The sequence below is a fragment of the Colletotrichum chrysophilum genome, assembly GCF_026319265.1.
Source record: "Colletotrichum chrysophilum strain AFK26 chromosome Unknown scaffold_53, whole genome shotgun sequence".
Taxonomy (NCBI): domain Eukaryota; kingdom Fungi; phylum Ascomycota; class Sordariomycetes; order Glomerellales; family Glomerellaceae; genus Colletotrichum; species Colletotrichum chrysophilum.
The window spans coordinates 19,360-34,908 of NW_026517340.1; the positions used below are offsets into that span (position 1 = coordinate 19,360).

General features: G+C 54.4%; 4 protein-coding genes across 4 annotated transcripts; 2 read left to right on the forward strand and 2 right to left on the reverse strand.

The window, feature by feature from the left end:
• Positions 1-2,377: 2,377 nt before the first annotated feature.
• RLI1 (Fe-S cluster-binding ribosome biosynthesis protein) lies at positions 2,378-4,313 on the forward strand (the record flags this gene model as incomplete). The annotated part of the gene is made up of 3 exons (XM_053179677.1): positions 2,378-2,837; positions 2,894-4,224; positions 4,281-4,313. 3 exons carry the CDS (start codon positions 2,378-2,380, stop codon positions 4,311-4,313), a joined length of 1,824 nt encoding a protein of 607 aa, XP_053036323.1.
• A 787-nt stretch (positions 4,314-5,100) lies between these two features.
• COL26b_006867 (uncharacterized protein) lies at positions 5,101-7,803 on the reverse strand (the record flags this gene model as incomplete). Its single annotated transcript, XM_053179678.1, has 5 exons — positions 5,101-5,286; positions 5,349-6,284; positions 6,338-7,412; positions 7,461-7,609; positions 7,660-7,803. 5 exons carry the CDS (start codon positions 7,801-7,803, stop codon positions 5,101-5,103), a joined length of 2,490 nt encoding a protein of 829 aa, XP_053036324.1.
• Positions 7,804-8,417: 614 nt separating this feature from the next.
• Positions 8,418-10,373, forward strand: COL26b_006868 (uncharacterized protein; the record flags this gene model as incomplete). Its single annotated transcript, XM_053179679.1, has 2 exons — positions 8,418-8,595; positions 8,650-10,373. 2 exons carry the CDS (start codon positions 8,418-8,420, stop codon positions 10,371-10,373), a joined length of 1,902 nt encoding a protein of 633 aa, XP_053036325.1.
• A 299-nt stretch (positions 10,374-10,672) lies between these two features.
• On the reverse strand, positions 10,673-13,396 carry COL26b_006869 (uncharacterized protein; the record flags this gene model as incomplete). The annotated part of the gene is made up of 4 exons (XM_053179680.1): positions 10,673-11,214; positions 11,305-11,813; positions 11,863-12,581; positions 12,635-13,396. The coding sequence occupies 4 exons, from the start codon at positions 13,394-13,396 to the stop codon at positions 10,673-10,675; spliced, it is 2,532 nt and encodes an 843-aa protein (XP_053036326.1).
• Between the last annotated feature and the right edge of the window lie 2,153 nt (positions 13,397-15,549).

Below are 15,549 nucleotides of genomic sequence, written 5' to 3' on the forward strand. Positions count from 1 at the left end.
GACGATGGTCTAAGTCGAGGCTGCCTGCTATAGATGGAACGGCATTAGCCATGTGCCATAACGGTGAGAGGCATGGGCACAGAAATAGCATAATGAGCCAGCTCTGGCGACAGGATATGTCATCATAGAACGGGGGAAAGCGCAATATTGATGGAGGAGGCACCCTCGTCGCATCGCAAAGACGCGATCGATGGAGACGAGGCTGAAAGTTGATGGCGGTGCCATTGTGCCCATCAGACGTAACAGATGCGCCGTGGCATGACTCCAGGGCATCAGAATCGATTATGGGGGCGCCATCTTCATCAACCAAAACGATTCCATTGGCCACTAGGGTCATGGCCGATATGGATATCAAGATGCGAGCGCGCCAGCTCGAGGCTGAGATGATGGTTCGCGACGGGAATTTGGGCCGGCCGTTGCAAGGCCAGTATGGTGGGTGAAGAGGCAACTTACAAGTCATTAACATGTGGCCCCCAGGCAGCAAGTACCATTGATCTGTATCAGATGAGGTATTGAAGAAGGATATGGACAAGTGACGTTGCGTGGGTTGTCCAGAGCCTGGCGGGTGAAGGGTGGTGGTGGATGGAAAATGTACTGGTGGAGAGGCAGGAAAGAATTGAGGTGGATGCACGGGTGAGGTACAGGTGGTTGTAGCGCTAGCCGCACTGAATCACCCCCGAGAAAAGTGTCGCACATGGTGGCCTCAGGCACCGATCCTCTTGGGAGCCTTCAGCAAGCGGGCGACCCAGCCGGAGGGCAAGACCGGCGGTACGTACCTCGTTGCTATCGATAAGGTAAGGTGAGCGTAGTCCGACTCTCGTCGGTGAATGAGCGAATGAGCGAATGAGCGACAGGGGTGGGAGGATTGGGGCCACGACCTCCAGCCTCAGCATCTGGACCAGGCGCACGCGCCGCCGCGAGCGGGCATAGTTCACCGAGACTCGGAACCCCGCTAGCGCCGCGATTTCACCGCTCCCGTCTCGTTTCCCCACTCTCAACATCGCAACTCCGTTACTGCCGATCTGATAAACATACGAGAGGCGGGATCGGACAACATAAAGGATCGGCTAGCTATCAGATTTACTTGCCGAGAGTAGAACAGACGTACTGACTCTAGTCTACGCTGTGACTTGCTCGGTTGATGCCCACTGGATACCGATTTTCGAGCCTTCGCCCAAGATCAAATCCCAATGTCAGAAAGGTTTTTAGTACCTAGGCAGACAGTCGTAGAATCTGTTCTGGTATGCCGATAGTTAAGCTAAAGCAAAGTTTCAACTGGAAGGCTTGGTTAAGTTCTGAACAGAAATTAGTGTTTCGATGTGTCCAGAACCTGGAAAACGAAGAAGCGAAGACTGCGCATTGATCATACGACTTTCTCTTTCGCGTTTGTCTTTCTCTTTCTGACGGGCCACTCCTTTCTTTCTGCATGTGTTGGTTGTGTTCTAGGAAATTCCTGCTAAGCAAACGACAACCGCCCTAGGAGACTGGAATGCAATGGCGGGCGTCTGCGCAGTCATCTTGGACAACCTAGTCGCTATGCCCTCGCTTGGCCAGGGGTTGGTGGACAGCTGCCAGATGGAGCGACCGAGGCTTCAGAAAGCACGTCTTCCGGCAGAAGCTCCAGACTCCAGAGACTCGAGGCAACCGAGTGGATACGTTTTCCATGGTTCGATCGAACACGCACAGTTGGAGAGTGCATAATTAAAGTATTCTGGCAGGTATTAGTTGGCAAATAGGTAAACAAGCGGTCAACGGTCTTTCGGACGAGTGCGAGTGCATAGGCACATTCCAAACAAGATTGGTGGATGGCACTTGCAGTGGTTGCTGAGCGCACTCTAGGCATGGGAAGCCGGGCGTTCGGCCTCACCTAGCATAGTGATGTCAGGTGTTTCCAAAGTAGCGCAAGGTACTGTTTCTCGCAATTTTGGTGTCCGATTACTTGGATAGGACCCAAGAACCCTCACTGGCGGGGTAGTGTGGCAGGTAGGGTATCGAAAAGTGCCCCGCCAAAAATTGGGCGATTCACACCAGTGACGGCGCACACAAATTGGATGACCGACTGCTTTTCGCTGCCGCAACCGTGTTTCTCGTCTCCGACACTTTGCAACAACACCAAAAATTCTTTTCTTCCGTCATCTCCAGAAGGCCAGGTCGCGACGCCTCGACAATCCTCGCCGCTTTGCCCGGTCCTGCAAATTTAATCCCGTCTCCTCCCAACTCGACCGACCGAACTCTCTCGCATTGCCTCGCTGCGCTACGCTCCCGCCCTCCCCTCCTCTTTTTTTTATTTTTATTTCCTTCGCGCGCAGAAAAAAAACTGCCCCACCAACCCTCCCATCGTTAACCCCGCCTCGACCAGTCGGGCACCATCATCACCATGTCGGACAAGCTCACCCGTGTCGCTATCGTCAACAGCGATAAGTGCAAGCCCAAGAAGTGTCGCCAGGAGTGCAAAAAGTCCTGCCCTGTCGTTCGCTCCGGCAAGCTCTGCATCGAAGTCAGCCCCGAATCCCGCATCGCCTTCCTGTCCGAGTCGCTATGCATCGGTTGTGGTATTTGCCCCAAGAAGTGCCCCTTCGGCGCCATCACCATCATCAACTTGCCCACGAACCTCGAGACCCAGGTCACCCACCGTTATTCCGCCAACAGCTTCAAGCTTCATCGTCTGCCCATGCCCCGACCAGGAAATGTGCTGGGTCTCGTCGGTACCAACGGTATTGGAAAGAGTACCGCTCTGAAGATTCTCTCCGGCAAACTTAAGCCCAACTTGGGTCGCTACGACAACCCTCCTGACTGGGAAGATGTCATCAAGTACTTCCGTGGTTCTGAGCTCCAGAGTGGGTGAACCGAGCTCCAGAAACTTGGCCTATCACATGCTGACCCCTTTTTACAGACTACTTCACCAAGCTCTTGGAGGATGACCTCAAGGCTGTCGTCAAGCCGCAATACGTCGACCAGATTCCCCGTGCCGTCAAGGGCCCCCAGAAATCCGTCAAGGCTTTGATCGACGCCCAGAGCTCCCTCGACAACAAGAAGGAGGTTTGCGACGTTCTTGAGCTCAACCATATTATGGACCGTGAGATCAACCTCCTGTCTGGTGGAGAACTGCAGCGTTTTGCCATCGGAACCGTCTGTGTTCGCAAGGCCGACGTTTACATGTTCGACGAGCCGTCTTCCTACCTCGATGTCAAGCAGAGATTGGCCGCCGCCCGTATCATCCGCTCTCTCCTCCGTGACGACGACTACGTCATCGTCGTCGAGCACGATTTGTCTGTCCTGGACTACCTCTCCGACTTCATCTGCGTTCTGTACGGTCGTCCTGCTGTTTACGGTGTCGTCACCCTTCCTCAGTCCGTGCGCGAAGGTATCAACATCTTCCTCGACGGCCACATCCCCACCGAGAACCTGCGTTTCCGCGACGAATCCTTGACCTTCAAGCTGGCCGAGGCTGCCGATGAGTTCGCTGCTGAGAAGTCCCGTGCCTTCAAGTATCCCAAGATGGAGAAGACATTGGGCAACTTCAAGCTGAAAATCGACTCTGGCGACTTCACTGACTCTGAGATCATTGTCATGATGGGAGAGAACGGAACCGGAAAGACCACCTTCTGCCGCATGCTTGCGGGCGCACTCAAGCCCGATAACAAGGCCTCAGTCCCTGAGATGAAGATCTCCATGAAGCCCCAGACCATCACTCCCAAATTCGAGGGCACTGTTCGTCAGCTCTTCTTCAAGAAGATCAGGGCCGCTTTCCTGTCCCCTCAATTCCAGACCGATGTCGTCAAGCCCCTGAAGCTGGATGACTTCATTGACCAGGAAGTCAAGAATTTGTCCGGTGGTGAATTGCAGCGTGTCGCCATCGTTCTGTCTCTGGGTATGCCTGCCGACATCTACCTCATCGACGAGCCTTCTGCCTACCTCGATTCCGAGCAGCGTATCATTGCTTCTCGTGTCATCAAGCGTTTCATTATGCACGCCAAGAAGACCGCCTTCATCGTCGAGCACGATTTCATCATGGCCACTTATCTCGCCGACCGAGTCATTGTCTTCGACGGCAAGCCCGGTATCGATGCGCATGCGAACAAGCCCGAGTCTTTGCTGACCGGCTGCAACACTTTCCTCAAGAACCTTGATGTCACCTTCCGTCGCGATCCCACCAACTACCGTCCCCGTATCAACAAGCTGAACTCTCAGCTCGACCAGGAGCAGAAGCTGGGTGGCAACTACGTGAGTTTTATCGTAAAAGAGCGTGGCTCGACCACATTTACTAACTGCGCATGTAGTTCTTCCTGGACGACGGAGACAAGACGAGTTAAAGAGGGCATCCACAAGGATATTTTTTTCCCTCTGCGTCACAATGCATTCTTTGACACAGGCGTTAAGGGCGTTCAAAAGGGGCATAAGCGGCAGCTGGGGAGGCGCGCTTCCGGCGGTCAGGATCACGGTTTGGGTTTAGAGGAGGCCGGCGCGTCCGAGGACGATGACGCCGAAGGCTAACAACGGCGACGGCAGTCTATCCCCTGTTGTCTGGTCCTACGGAGAATGACGTGGGTTGATCCCGCTGCGTAGGGAAATCCCTCATTCGGGTCCGAGCCACTTCTTCCTCGGCCGGCACATTCATTTGGGACACCCAGACTCTGTAGATTGAGGGACAATGGATCAAGCAGGATGACTGCCGTCAGTCTTGTCATCAGCAATGTGCTGTGGCAAGATTCGTGCATATTTAGAACATGGCAAGATATATATTACGTAGCAAAATAAGAGGAAACAAAAGACCGTTGTTAAAAAAGCTAAGTACGTTTTTTATACTATCCGAGAAGTGCGCACCTGCAGTTAGGTCAAACAAGAGATATACATACAGACTAAACAAATGCCGGGAATGCCCACTCCTGATGGTGGTAGCGGATGAAACACGCGAAGGGCGTACGGCAGAAGAGAAATGCCACCCGACGAACAGCGCGCCGGGAAATGCAGGGAAGAACAGGTGTGTCTGTAGGCGCAGCAGTAATCACGCTCTCACTGACGGCTGGTGATTTCCGATACGTACTCGAAAGTCACTTCTCACGCTGGTTAATTCCTCCTCCGACCCTCGTCGTGACTGGCTCAATCTTCCTCGATTTCGCCTTCCTCGGAGCCAGAGTGGACCCCAGCGTCGTCCTTGTTATTCTTGCCCTTGTCTTCGTTGCTGCTCGCAGCAGCGGGAGCTGCGGCCGGGGGCGGAGTCCTGTTTTTGGTGCGTGTATCACGTTGGGGGGTGCGCTCACGGGGTGTTCTTTCTCTCCTGACTCTCTGAACCAAGGTTAGCGAGTCGTTCCAAGGAAGAACATGCTTGCCCAACACAGGCGACGTACCTTTGAATCTCTGGAATCGCGACGGTCATCCTCATCTTCCTCGCGGCGACGCCGAGATCCAGATGGGCGCTCGTCCCCATAAGGGAGCTCATCGTACGATCCCATTCGTCGTCGGTAAAGTCTCTCGCGCTCCTCTTCCCTGTCCCTCCTTTCGCGGTCGTAGTGGCCATCATCATCGCGGCGGGAACGATGACGGTCATAGTCGCGGTCTCGGTCGCGCTCGCGATCTCTGTCCCGCTCACGCTCACGCTCCCTCTCGCGGCGGGGAGGTGGCGATAAGCGGCGGTCGCGATCCGAAAGAAGGCTCTCGGCCATGGTCGACTTGCGGTGGTTGCGCTCGCGCTCTGCAATGGCTTTACGCCTATCCGCCTCGTATGCGTCTGGCTCTGGGCTACGACTTCGCCTAGTAGCACGGCCACTGCTACGATGAGATCGCTCACCTCTAGATCGGGGTCTCTCACGGTACAGATCGCGTTCGCTAGAGTCGCGGCCACGGCGCCGGCGGCGGTCGCGATCAGCCTCTTCCTCCTTCTCACGGAGTCGTTTCATGTGCCTGTCAAAGGCTGAGATGCGCGCCTCTTCCGAGGTGACTGCCAGGTAGGCAGGGATATCCGCAAGGCGAGATTTGACCTTCTCGTACGTGTCATCCAATGTGATGGGGGGATCCATACGTTTAAAGTATGCCCGGAGATCATCGGCCGCTCTCCGCTGTTGTCGCTCGGATTGGCGCTCCTCCTCGGAACGCTTGGAGGACCGTCTCTCCTTGATCTGCACAAACATCAGCTGCGGCGATAAACGATTGAGTTGAGACAGCCTTACCCGTTCGAAAATAACCATAAGCGTTTCACGATCAATGTTAGCAGTTCGTCGATTCTTCTTGATAACGGCGTGGAACTCCTCAAAAGTAGTCTTGGGGGTGACATCAAACTGCTCATCCTGTGAAAGGTTTAGTGGGCCGCACACAAAAACGGAAGACACGGGCAACGTACTTCAAGGACATCCCCCACGTCATTCTTGGCACCGCGGATGGCTTTTTCCTCCTCTTCAACGAGGTCCCAAAATAGTTCCTGGGGTGTAGAGCCGCCCTGGCCGGCCATGTTCTTGTAGCGATCGTCGTTCTCAATGAGGGGGTGAATCAGGCGCCACTTTGTGCCGGCATTGATCTTGCCGTCTCTCCTAAGCTCATTAAGGAGCGAAAGGAAGGCGTCACGAGCCTTGCGCTCTTTACGGAACTTCTTGTTCTTCTGCTCCTGCTTAGAGTCGTTGAAAGCACGTTCCAAAGCCTTCATGTGGTTTTGGAATGCAATCAGGATGTCAAACTTGCTCAGGGTCATGTACTTCTCATCATTTTGGAAAGGTGCCGTGGATGAAATAAGCCCTTGGGCGTCCGACCAGCGTGTGTAAGGCTCCAGGTTGAGCTTTGGCAGCAAATCAATCAAGCCGTCCATAGCGGTCTTGCGCATGGCGGCCTGGTTCTCCGTGTGCGCCTTCTTGAGTTCGATGATGTACTCCTCGAAGAGCTGACGGCGCTCGGATTCGTTATTGGTAGACCGGAAAATGGTCTCGCCTTCGATCATGGGTCGTGCCGTCTTCCACCGGGTGTAGTGCTTGATCTCGGGATGACGCTTAAGCATGGTCTCGAAGTCAGTACGAAGCTTCGTCAGTCTCTCCTTTGCGCGCTCCTTGTCTTGGACGATCATGTCATCGCAGTACTTCTCGAACGCTGCCTTGCGATCCTTCGGATCCTTTATCGCCCGATACTGAGGGTCCTTCGCAATGGCTCGCAGCGTCTGCTCCCATGTCCAGTCGGGTTGTACACCACTACGCTTCAGCAGCTTAGAGAAAGCAGCTTCGGCTTCCTCCTGCGTAGCAAATTCGGGCTCATTGCTGGCGGGAACGAACGCCTTTGCGTTTGTGTCGTTTCCATACGTCAACTGGCGCGATTCGGGGAATGTTTCACGATCACGGTCGCGATCGCGATGGTCGCCACGGTAAGAGTCATATCCGGAGTTGGAGTACCCACCAGAAGGTCCTCCTCGGTCGTAACCTCGATCATTCGTGGGCCTGCGCTTGTTAGCTAGCGACGTGCATGGGGGTGGTTAATTTGCGTACGCAGATATGGCCGGACCATTGGTAGCTCCCAAAGCGGCCTTATACGCCTCGGGCATCTCCCATGAGCTCGTCTTCGTCTCGGTGTTGTACCAGTACTTGCGACCGCCTTCGGCAGTATACTCCTTCCACGGCTGATTGGCAAGCGCTCTCTGTAGGTCAATTAGCGATAGTCACAGGTGTCGCAGGTCAATTCTAATACCTCAGCAGACGTCATCATGTCCTCGGGTTTGGTCCATTGCGTGACCTTCGTCGCGGGGTTGTAATAGTAGGCTCTGCCGTCAGGCGTGCGATGCTCCTGCCAAGCCGCGGGCGGCTGGCCGTACGGGCTACCGGAGCCGTTCATGGCGAAATTGTCGTCCGTGGCTGATCCGTACAAGATCGGTGCGAAGCTCGACAGTTGCTTGTGTCGATTTTGATGAAGGAATGGGTTTGGAGATGATCTGGCTAGCGTCTCGAGAAGATCAAGCAGGTCGTCACGCGGCAGGTACGCGAGAAAGGGCTGCGAACAATTTGCGAATGCACGGAATGCGCAATTTGGTTCGGGGCACGGACTGGGGTAGCTTGGAGGGAGGGATCCACTGCCCGTCCAGCATGTCCGTGTCCCCGCTGAGGTAAGCCAAACAGGGGACCTCCAATCCCATTCAGAGCCAATCAACGCTCTCAATGAGACCGGCTGCCAACACCACGACCTCACCTCGATACATCGGAGCTTTCACCGAGACCCTTTGCCGCACTGCAACGATACTTGCGAGGCAACAACTCAACCGACTGTCTCTCTTCTAATCGTAAGAAGTAAATCGTGAAGCTACTGCCGTTCAACACCTGAGCTTGACTAAGCAGCCTGTCCGGGCGTCTCCTATACCTCTTTATGCGGACACAGTTGTGAAACTGACCCTCACCAACATTCCACGATTGAGCATGAGAAGCTACGTCTCACAGCACATAAGGTAGCCCGGCATGGCTACGAATGAACACAGGCGAGAGCCTCCCGAGGTGGAAGAATTCATCGAAAACGCCTTTCTCACATACATCATTCCTAAGGCAACCAATTTGAATCTGGAGGAAGCTTTCAAGGACGTTGACGACACCCAAGCTCTATTTGACTCCATTGAGCGAAGGGAAAATCTCTTCTTCGGTGTGTTTCTCTTTTTACAAATTGCAAAGGACTTGGAATAATAACTTGTTCAAGACGAAACGGTCGATGTGCTTCTCGTGCTTAGGGCACCTCTTGTCGACGAAAAGACATTGCGATCTCACTTCAATCGGCTAGCCATCTCACTCGAAACCCAAATCGTCAACAGTCACGCCGCAGATCGGGACCACCCGTCGACAGACATCATCTTCCAAGGCACAATCGAGGACACTTCGGATCCGTTCATCGTCGTTGATGAACCTGACGAGGGAAGCGAGAACAGTAGCAAGGACGAGACCGAGACCGATAACAAAGCAGAGGCCAGAAACAGGCCGTTGTATATCTACGCCGTCTGGAAGCTCCCTGTCTTCCTAGCTCGCCCTCGTATCCGCCTTCAGGGCCCCTTTGCGGTGTTCAGCGCCTCCGCCGGCCTCAAGCCCGCCTCGGCAGCCGCGTCGGGGACCTCCACGCCGGAACGCACAGCAGGCCGCAAGAATGGCGGTGCGTATCTTCAGTCCGGAGTACCTTCGGGTCTCAATCTCCTGGAACCATTCAGCAGTGATCCGGGCTTGGGCGGCGTCGTTCCACGACTTTCAGCCCTGCGCGTCTCCCGAGTTGCCCCAGTCACTCAGCCCAAGGACCAGACGCGACCCCTTCGCGCCCTCAACAGCATTCGTGTGCGCATCTTCCCGGCAGTTCATACTCGCGTGCGATTCTCCCGTCCAAACACAATGCCCACTTCTCCAGCACTCATCGCCCTCCTCGAAGTTGACTTCACATCTTACTTCGACTGCCCCGTCGAGCTGACAAGCATTCGCCTCTCGGTCGCAGATGGCGGCATGGTCGAGGACCTCAATGCTTCAGACACCTCTGGTCTTTCTCTTCCCATGTCTTGCGTGCCACACGACCACGTGACCTTCCTCTACCGCCTCTCGCCACCACAGCAGCTCGATCTTCCGTCATCCAAGAACCCAAGCCGCGATCTCGATATCCACATTGAGGCCATCGTCCAGAGACAACCTGGCCTCTGTACTCCCCGCCTAACCATGAACTGGTCCACAACCCTCGATTTCACCCTCCCCGTTAACCCAGGCTTCAACGCGGCAATGCAACCGATGCAGCCCATCCAGCGTTCACACCGGCCTTCCCAGCTCTCCATCAACGGAATAGAGGCGGCGCAGTCCCTGGTTGCACCGGCAGTCAGCAGACCCGACTCCCTTCCGTCTCTCGAAGCAGCGACACGCTCAATCGAAGCACCTCTGCCGGAGCTGGGCATCACCATGACCTTTTGCGGTCCTGAAGGTCCCATTTACACTGGCGAGGTCTTCTCATGGACGGTCTTCGTTGTAAACCGTAGCGCAGAGAAGGCCAATGTCCCGGCGGCCCCTCCACGCAAGCTGGCGCTCGTCGCGATCCCGAAGCGCAGACGCAACGAGGTACGACTCATGCGCCCGCCCTCAACCAGCGGTCGGGGCAAGACGGCATCCGATGCCAAGGAGCTCGCCGACGCGGTGCTTGACGAGAACGTACTTCACGCGATGCAGCGGAACTCCGTCGTCGAATCGACAGAGGTTGTTTGCCTGACCGCCGACTCTCGTGTTGGCCCTCTCGCTCCTGGCGCATGCCACGTCGTGGAGATCAAGTTCTTACCCCTGAAGGAGGGCATCGTGGGCATTGAAGCCGTCAGGGTCATTGACCTTGGGTCTCAAGAGCACGTAGACGTGAGAGACCTGCCCATCATGTTCGTAGAGAAGCGACCGGAGGAACAAAAGACGGTATAACCAGACGAGGAACGGGCATTTTCGATTGAGAGCAGCGAATCCGTTTTCCTTTTAACCCTAATCTAACCCCGATGATTGCTACGTGCCATCCTCTCGGGGGAAATGCAATGCAATGCTACCCGAATGCAAAATCCTTGGCTCCAAGTGATGCTATGGTATGTCATGTTTGTTCGTCAAGCTGATCCGATCCATCTTTCTTTCCCATTCCGTCCACGACCCGGCAAAAAGTTTCAAACCCACTTGGTATCTGCTTGCCTGATAATTTCATACACGCCTAAGAATGCAAATGCAAATGCAAATCATAACAAGTCGTCAAAATCATCATCCCATCCTAGTCTTTCGTATATCGACTTCGGCTTCTCTTGCGGCGGCGGCGATGGTGGCGGGATAGTCGTCGCTGCATTGGCCATTGGAGTCGCCGCCACCTCATCGCCTATTACATCTCTGGTTTTTTGTTTGCATGGCGTCGCCGGCAGGCCAACGTCCGGCGACTGCGATCGTACTGGATCAGGCCGCTCACGAATCACACTGGCGGGCACGCTCAAATGTTGAGACCTCGCAGGCTTCCTCATCATCAGCGGCGATGAGGGCGGAATGGCGTACTCATCATCACGCGAAGGTCCTGCAAATATGCCACCACGCTTGACTGGTGTGGCCTGAATAGCCGAAGACGGTGTGCTGCCCAAAACATTGATATGACCTCTTCGCGGCCCAGTCGAGGGAATTCTCGACGCGCTAGAGGGGGGAATGCTCGACATCGGTATCGACATATTACTAGCATTTTTCGCTTCCGCCAAGGCATCTCGGAAGCGGTGAATCGCTGGTGTAACCTTCACCTGAACTGTATCAAATAGAGGATGTCTTGTCGGTTTCTTGGATTCTGAGAAGAGTCAGCAGTGTAGAGAATCAGCTAGTAGAGGACAGAGCGTACTCTTAATCGAAGACAAACCACCCGAGGTTCGTTTCTCTGCGTCTTCCACTATGGCCTTGCCCGCTAGCTCACGGTTGGGCTTTCTGAGAGCTGTGATGGCATCCTTGAGCTCGGCCTCCACCATAGCCTTCTTTTGCGCCTTGGCATCATCCAAGGCGGTCAAGCTGTTACTCCTAGAAAGTAGGCCAATCCTTTCGACTGAGGGCCGTCGATCAATGTCGCTATTCTCGCGCTTGAGCCCCGGAAGATTGGCTGCGGTTGCGGATCTCAATAACGCAATCGCATTGCTAGGGCCCCTGGAAACGCTACGACGAGACTGTTCTTTGAACAAGGCCTTCTCGATATTCTTTGACGCAGCCTTCAGAGTTGGCCGCTTCGCAGCTGCACCAGGCTTCGCATCCGACTTGCTGGATGAGGGCTTTGTCTTGGGTTTTGGTGGAGCTATGATGATGGGGCCACCAAGCTTGCGATTGATCGAGTCACAAATACCAGGCAGTCGGGCCGCGAAGCTACGGGCGTTAGCATAGAAATCGGTGATGCTGTTCCACGAGGACTTACAAGGGCATGATGATATCGGTGCAGAAGTCCTTTAACGGGTCAGCGGACGCCTTCTGAGCCGGTGCGCCGTCAGCAGCCACAGACACCTGAGAATCCTCAAGAAGTCTCGTCTCATCAGAGGCTGTCGACTGCCAGATGCACAAGCGGTCGGCGTGAACATCGGCCAGCACGGGGAAGTTATGCTTGCTGCGCTTCTTGGGCTGCGCCTCAGGAGCGTTCTCAGCCTCCTCCATCGGCAAGCCTGGTAACTGACTCTCTCCCTCTCCGTCAGCTGCTCGCAGCGGTTCCAAGGCAAGGATCTCAAGAATAAGGATCATTTGCAGCTGTGTCTCACGGGTCCTGAGAAGGGAAACATGAGACTTGATCTGAGCCGGAGCAATGGTTGCATCGTCGTTTTGAAGCTCCGGTTTGCTCGAGTCCCACCACTTGCGGACGTGGTCATCCTCGCCAGGGTACATGCCGTCTTTGCCCAGTTTCATCTTTTTGGTTCTTCTTTTCTTGGACTTGCCTCCTTCATCAGAGCTGTCGACGTGGGTCTTCATCTTGGAAATTATTTCAGGTACTGTCTCACGGTACTTCTTGTCAATTTGAACCGTAGTCATGACCAGACTCTTGAGAAAGTCTATGAGGTCGTTCATATTCATGGTACCGTCGCAGTCGAGATGGAATGCGGCACGCGCTCGAGATAACGGCCCCTTTGCAAAATACGCCAGAGATCCCTGTGGCAGGTCAGCAATGTATCCGTCGAGTGGCGTCCAAGGACTTCGCCTACCATCGACTTGTAAAGTGCTTCCATGTATTGCGTCCTGACGTTCTCCATGATCTCGCCGGCCGTCTGCGTGGCGTTGAGCTCCCTAACCGGCTGCGGGATCGCTTCGACTGCGTCCAGGTGTGTCCCAATCCACTCGGCAGGCTCCGGCTTCGTCTCCACCATCTGGACTGGATTCATGCTTGGGTTCAGAACGCTGGGCGTCTGCGGCCGCGAGGCATTGTCATCATCGGACCTGGTCCTCTTCTCCGCCCTCGTAGCTTCGTCAAAGGTCGACACGGACTGCGAGCGGCCTCTCTTGCGCACAATTGACTGCAGCGCCTCGATCGCCATCCTCTTCTCTTTATGCCCTTTGTGTATTCCGGGAGTCGTAGTCGGCAGCTCATGTTGTGCCTGGAGCAACTGGGTCTGCCGCGCCTCCTCTGCCTGCCGCATGTGCGCGATGTGTTTTCCTGTTACAGTTGCGTTCTCGGCCAGCGCCAATAGGTCCGCCCGTGAACTGAGCTTGAAAATCGCGTACAGCGCATTTCCAGCGGTGGCAGCGCGTTCAATCGCGTAGAGGGCTTTAGATGCATCGTTTCGTGCAATCAGGAGGCTCGGTCTGTCGGCGACTCGGTCTTCGAGGTCAAGGATCTTGACATGTGACTCGTAAAATTGGCTGGGAGGCAATTCGCCATGGGGTGCGCTAAAGTTGAGGCATGATAGAGGGAGATATTCGCGAGGGAGCAGCATAAGCGGTTGCAAGGTACATGGCTTCGACGTCATGCTCGACGGGTGCGCCTACACGCGACAGTCAGCCATTTACACGACGCGACGATACGCAACCCACGCAGACTGCAACTTGCCTTTATAGCAATGGTGGCCTTGAGCAAGTCGCCCATTGCATGAGAGGCACTACGCTTCCTCTGCACACTTGGCTTGGGCTGCGGCGTGGTTCCATGCTTGGAGTTCAAAGAGCCATCGGAACTGGGTGTGAGGATTCCCGATCTTTGACGCGACGCGTCTGAGGGCGGGAACAGCTTGGAGGAAGACATGAATTCATGGAAGAGGTATTGAGATAATAAACTTTTGAAAAAGTGCTCTTTAAAAAGACATTGAACTTAAGCAGAGTTCTGTACGCCTGACGGATCGTGGAGTAAGTGAATTTGCAGCGCGCGCAGATTAATTGTGTACCTTACGAGAATGACATGGGGCGGACGGACAAGCACAGAGAAATTGATTGCGCCAGCCCCGGGCGGGAATGTGTGTGTGTGGCGTCACGCGTCGCACGGTAAGGTATTAATTACAGTGCATCTCCAGCGCGTTTGTGGCCCGTGTGGAGCGCGGGAAGCGGCCAGGGCTAAAATGGAGGGGCACGAAGAACCCCACCTCGTCATCAACACTAACAACAACGACGACGACTTCACGATGTGCCTGTATTCCACATACAGCAATGGCAAAGGCCAGTTCTTGATGCCGGACGGTCGTAGGTTCTAGATCTTGGACACCTCTTGAATGATATGCTTTTTAAATAGCTACATGTTTTCAAGTCACGCATTGGCCCATTCTCAGTTTACAGAGAATCCCAAACACACTTGGGCATCTCTGGAGCCGCAATTGCCTTGATACCTTGATCGCATAAGTCGCAGCTACTTTCAATCTTTATAGTCTGAATTATGCGCTCTCAATGCCTCTTTGAAGCTCCATATTTGGTTCGGGTTTGCCTTCAATTTGGCCTCAGTACTTGGCTGCATAATAGATTGGCCTCAAGAATGCTCATGATTTGGCCTCAACTGTCCCTGTCCCAAATATATATAAGTCTGTGACTTATCCCTCTCATCTGCCGGAGTTCTTCTTTTCTTCTTCACCAGCTCTTTAGCCTCAGGCTAAGATCAAGTGTAGTATCTGTTCTTTTCAGTTTAGCCGCTGATACGTCTCTAAGGGGGACATCTTGCCAACCGGTTAACCAATTTTTCTCTTCCAGAGCAGATGGGTCTCTGTACTTGTGCGGGACAGTCTGTTCATTGTGTTCCCGATATTACACTGCATCCGGGCGACGCGAATTACTTCCTCATCCTCTGCTTCCTCATCGCGCCTTCTCTAGCTCCGTCTAGGGACGTGAAGAGGGGCTCGCCGCATGAATCGCTCATTCGGCACACCTCCGTCGGTTCCAGCAGCCGAACACTCCTTGTTTACACGGTCTTCTTGGACGACTTGGCGCGATATCCATAAGGCTGTGGCGGTTGAGCCCGCCGAAAGATTCCTACTTGATGCTCATCAGCCTTAGCCGGCCTGGCGTTGAAGGATGCCAGCAGAGCTAGTTGTCGAACTTCACATGGCCTTGGCTGAGTGACACCTGTCGCGCTTGCAAGACTCGCAATGATCCATCACCAAAACTCAACCGGCTTCCGACACGTCAATGATTCATTCTATCCCTCGGCTCGGGGCCGATAGAGCCGACGCATCGCCGGACCTGTGACACGACATCCGTAACCATCTTCTGACTAATACAACCCACGCATCCCAGACAGCTGAATCGGAACCCAGGGGCGGGGGCAAAGCTTTAGGTCGGTAAATCAATCATCCCGAGAAACATATCCCGTTTAACAGCCTAGGCAATTGACTTGTATAGTCGTGTGTGTGCCTCTCTCTCTGTCCACATTCGCCTGCGTCCCAGCCCGCACAGCCATCACGACGCCCCCGGTCCAGCCCTAAAACACTCTGCTCGGGATGAGTTGCCCGCCCGAGATTTCCCATCAACCCGTCAATCTATTTTTCTCGGCGTTTGGAGCTTTGTATCTGTCAAACCGGAATCCACATCTTGGACCTTCCTCATCTCATGGACAGGTGAAACGACCAAGACCCATACCGATGGTTGAACAAACACGGTGTTTTCCCCCCTCATACCTGTCTCGAGGGCAAAACATCTTCGCAAAAAA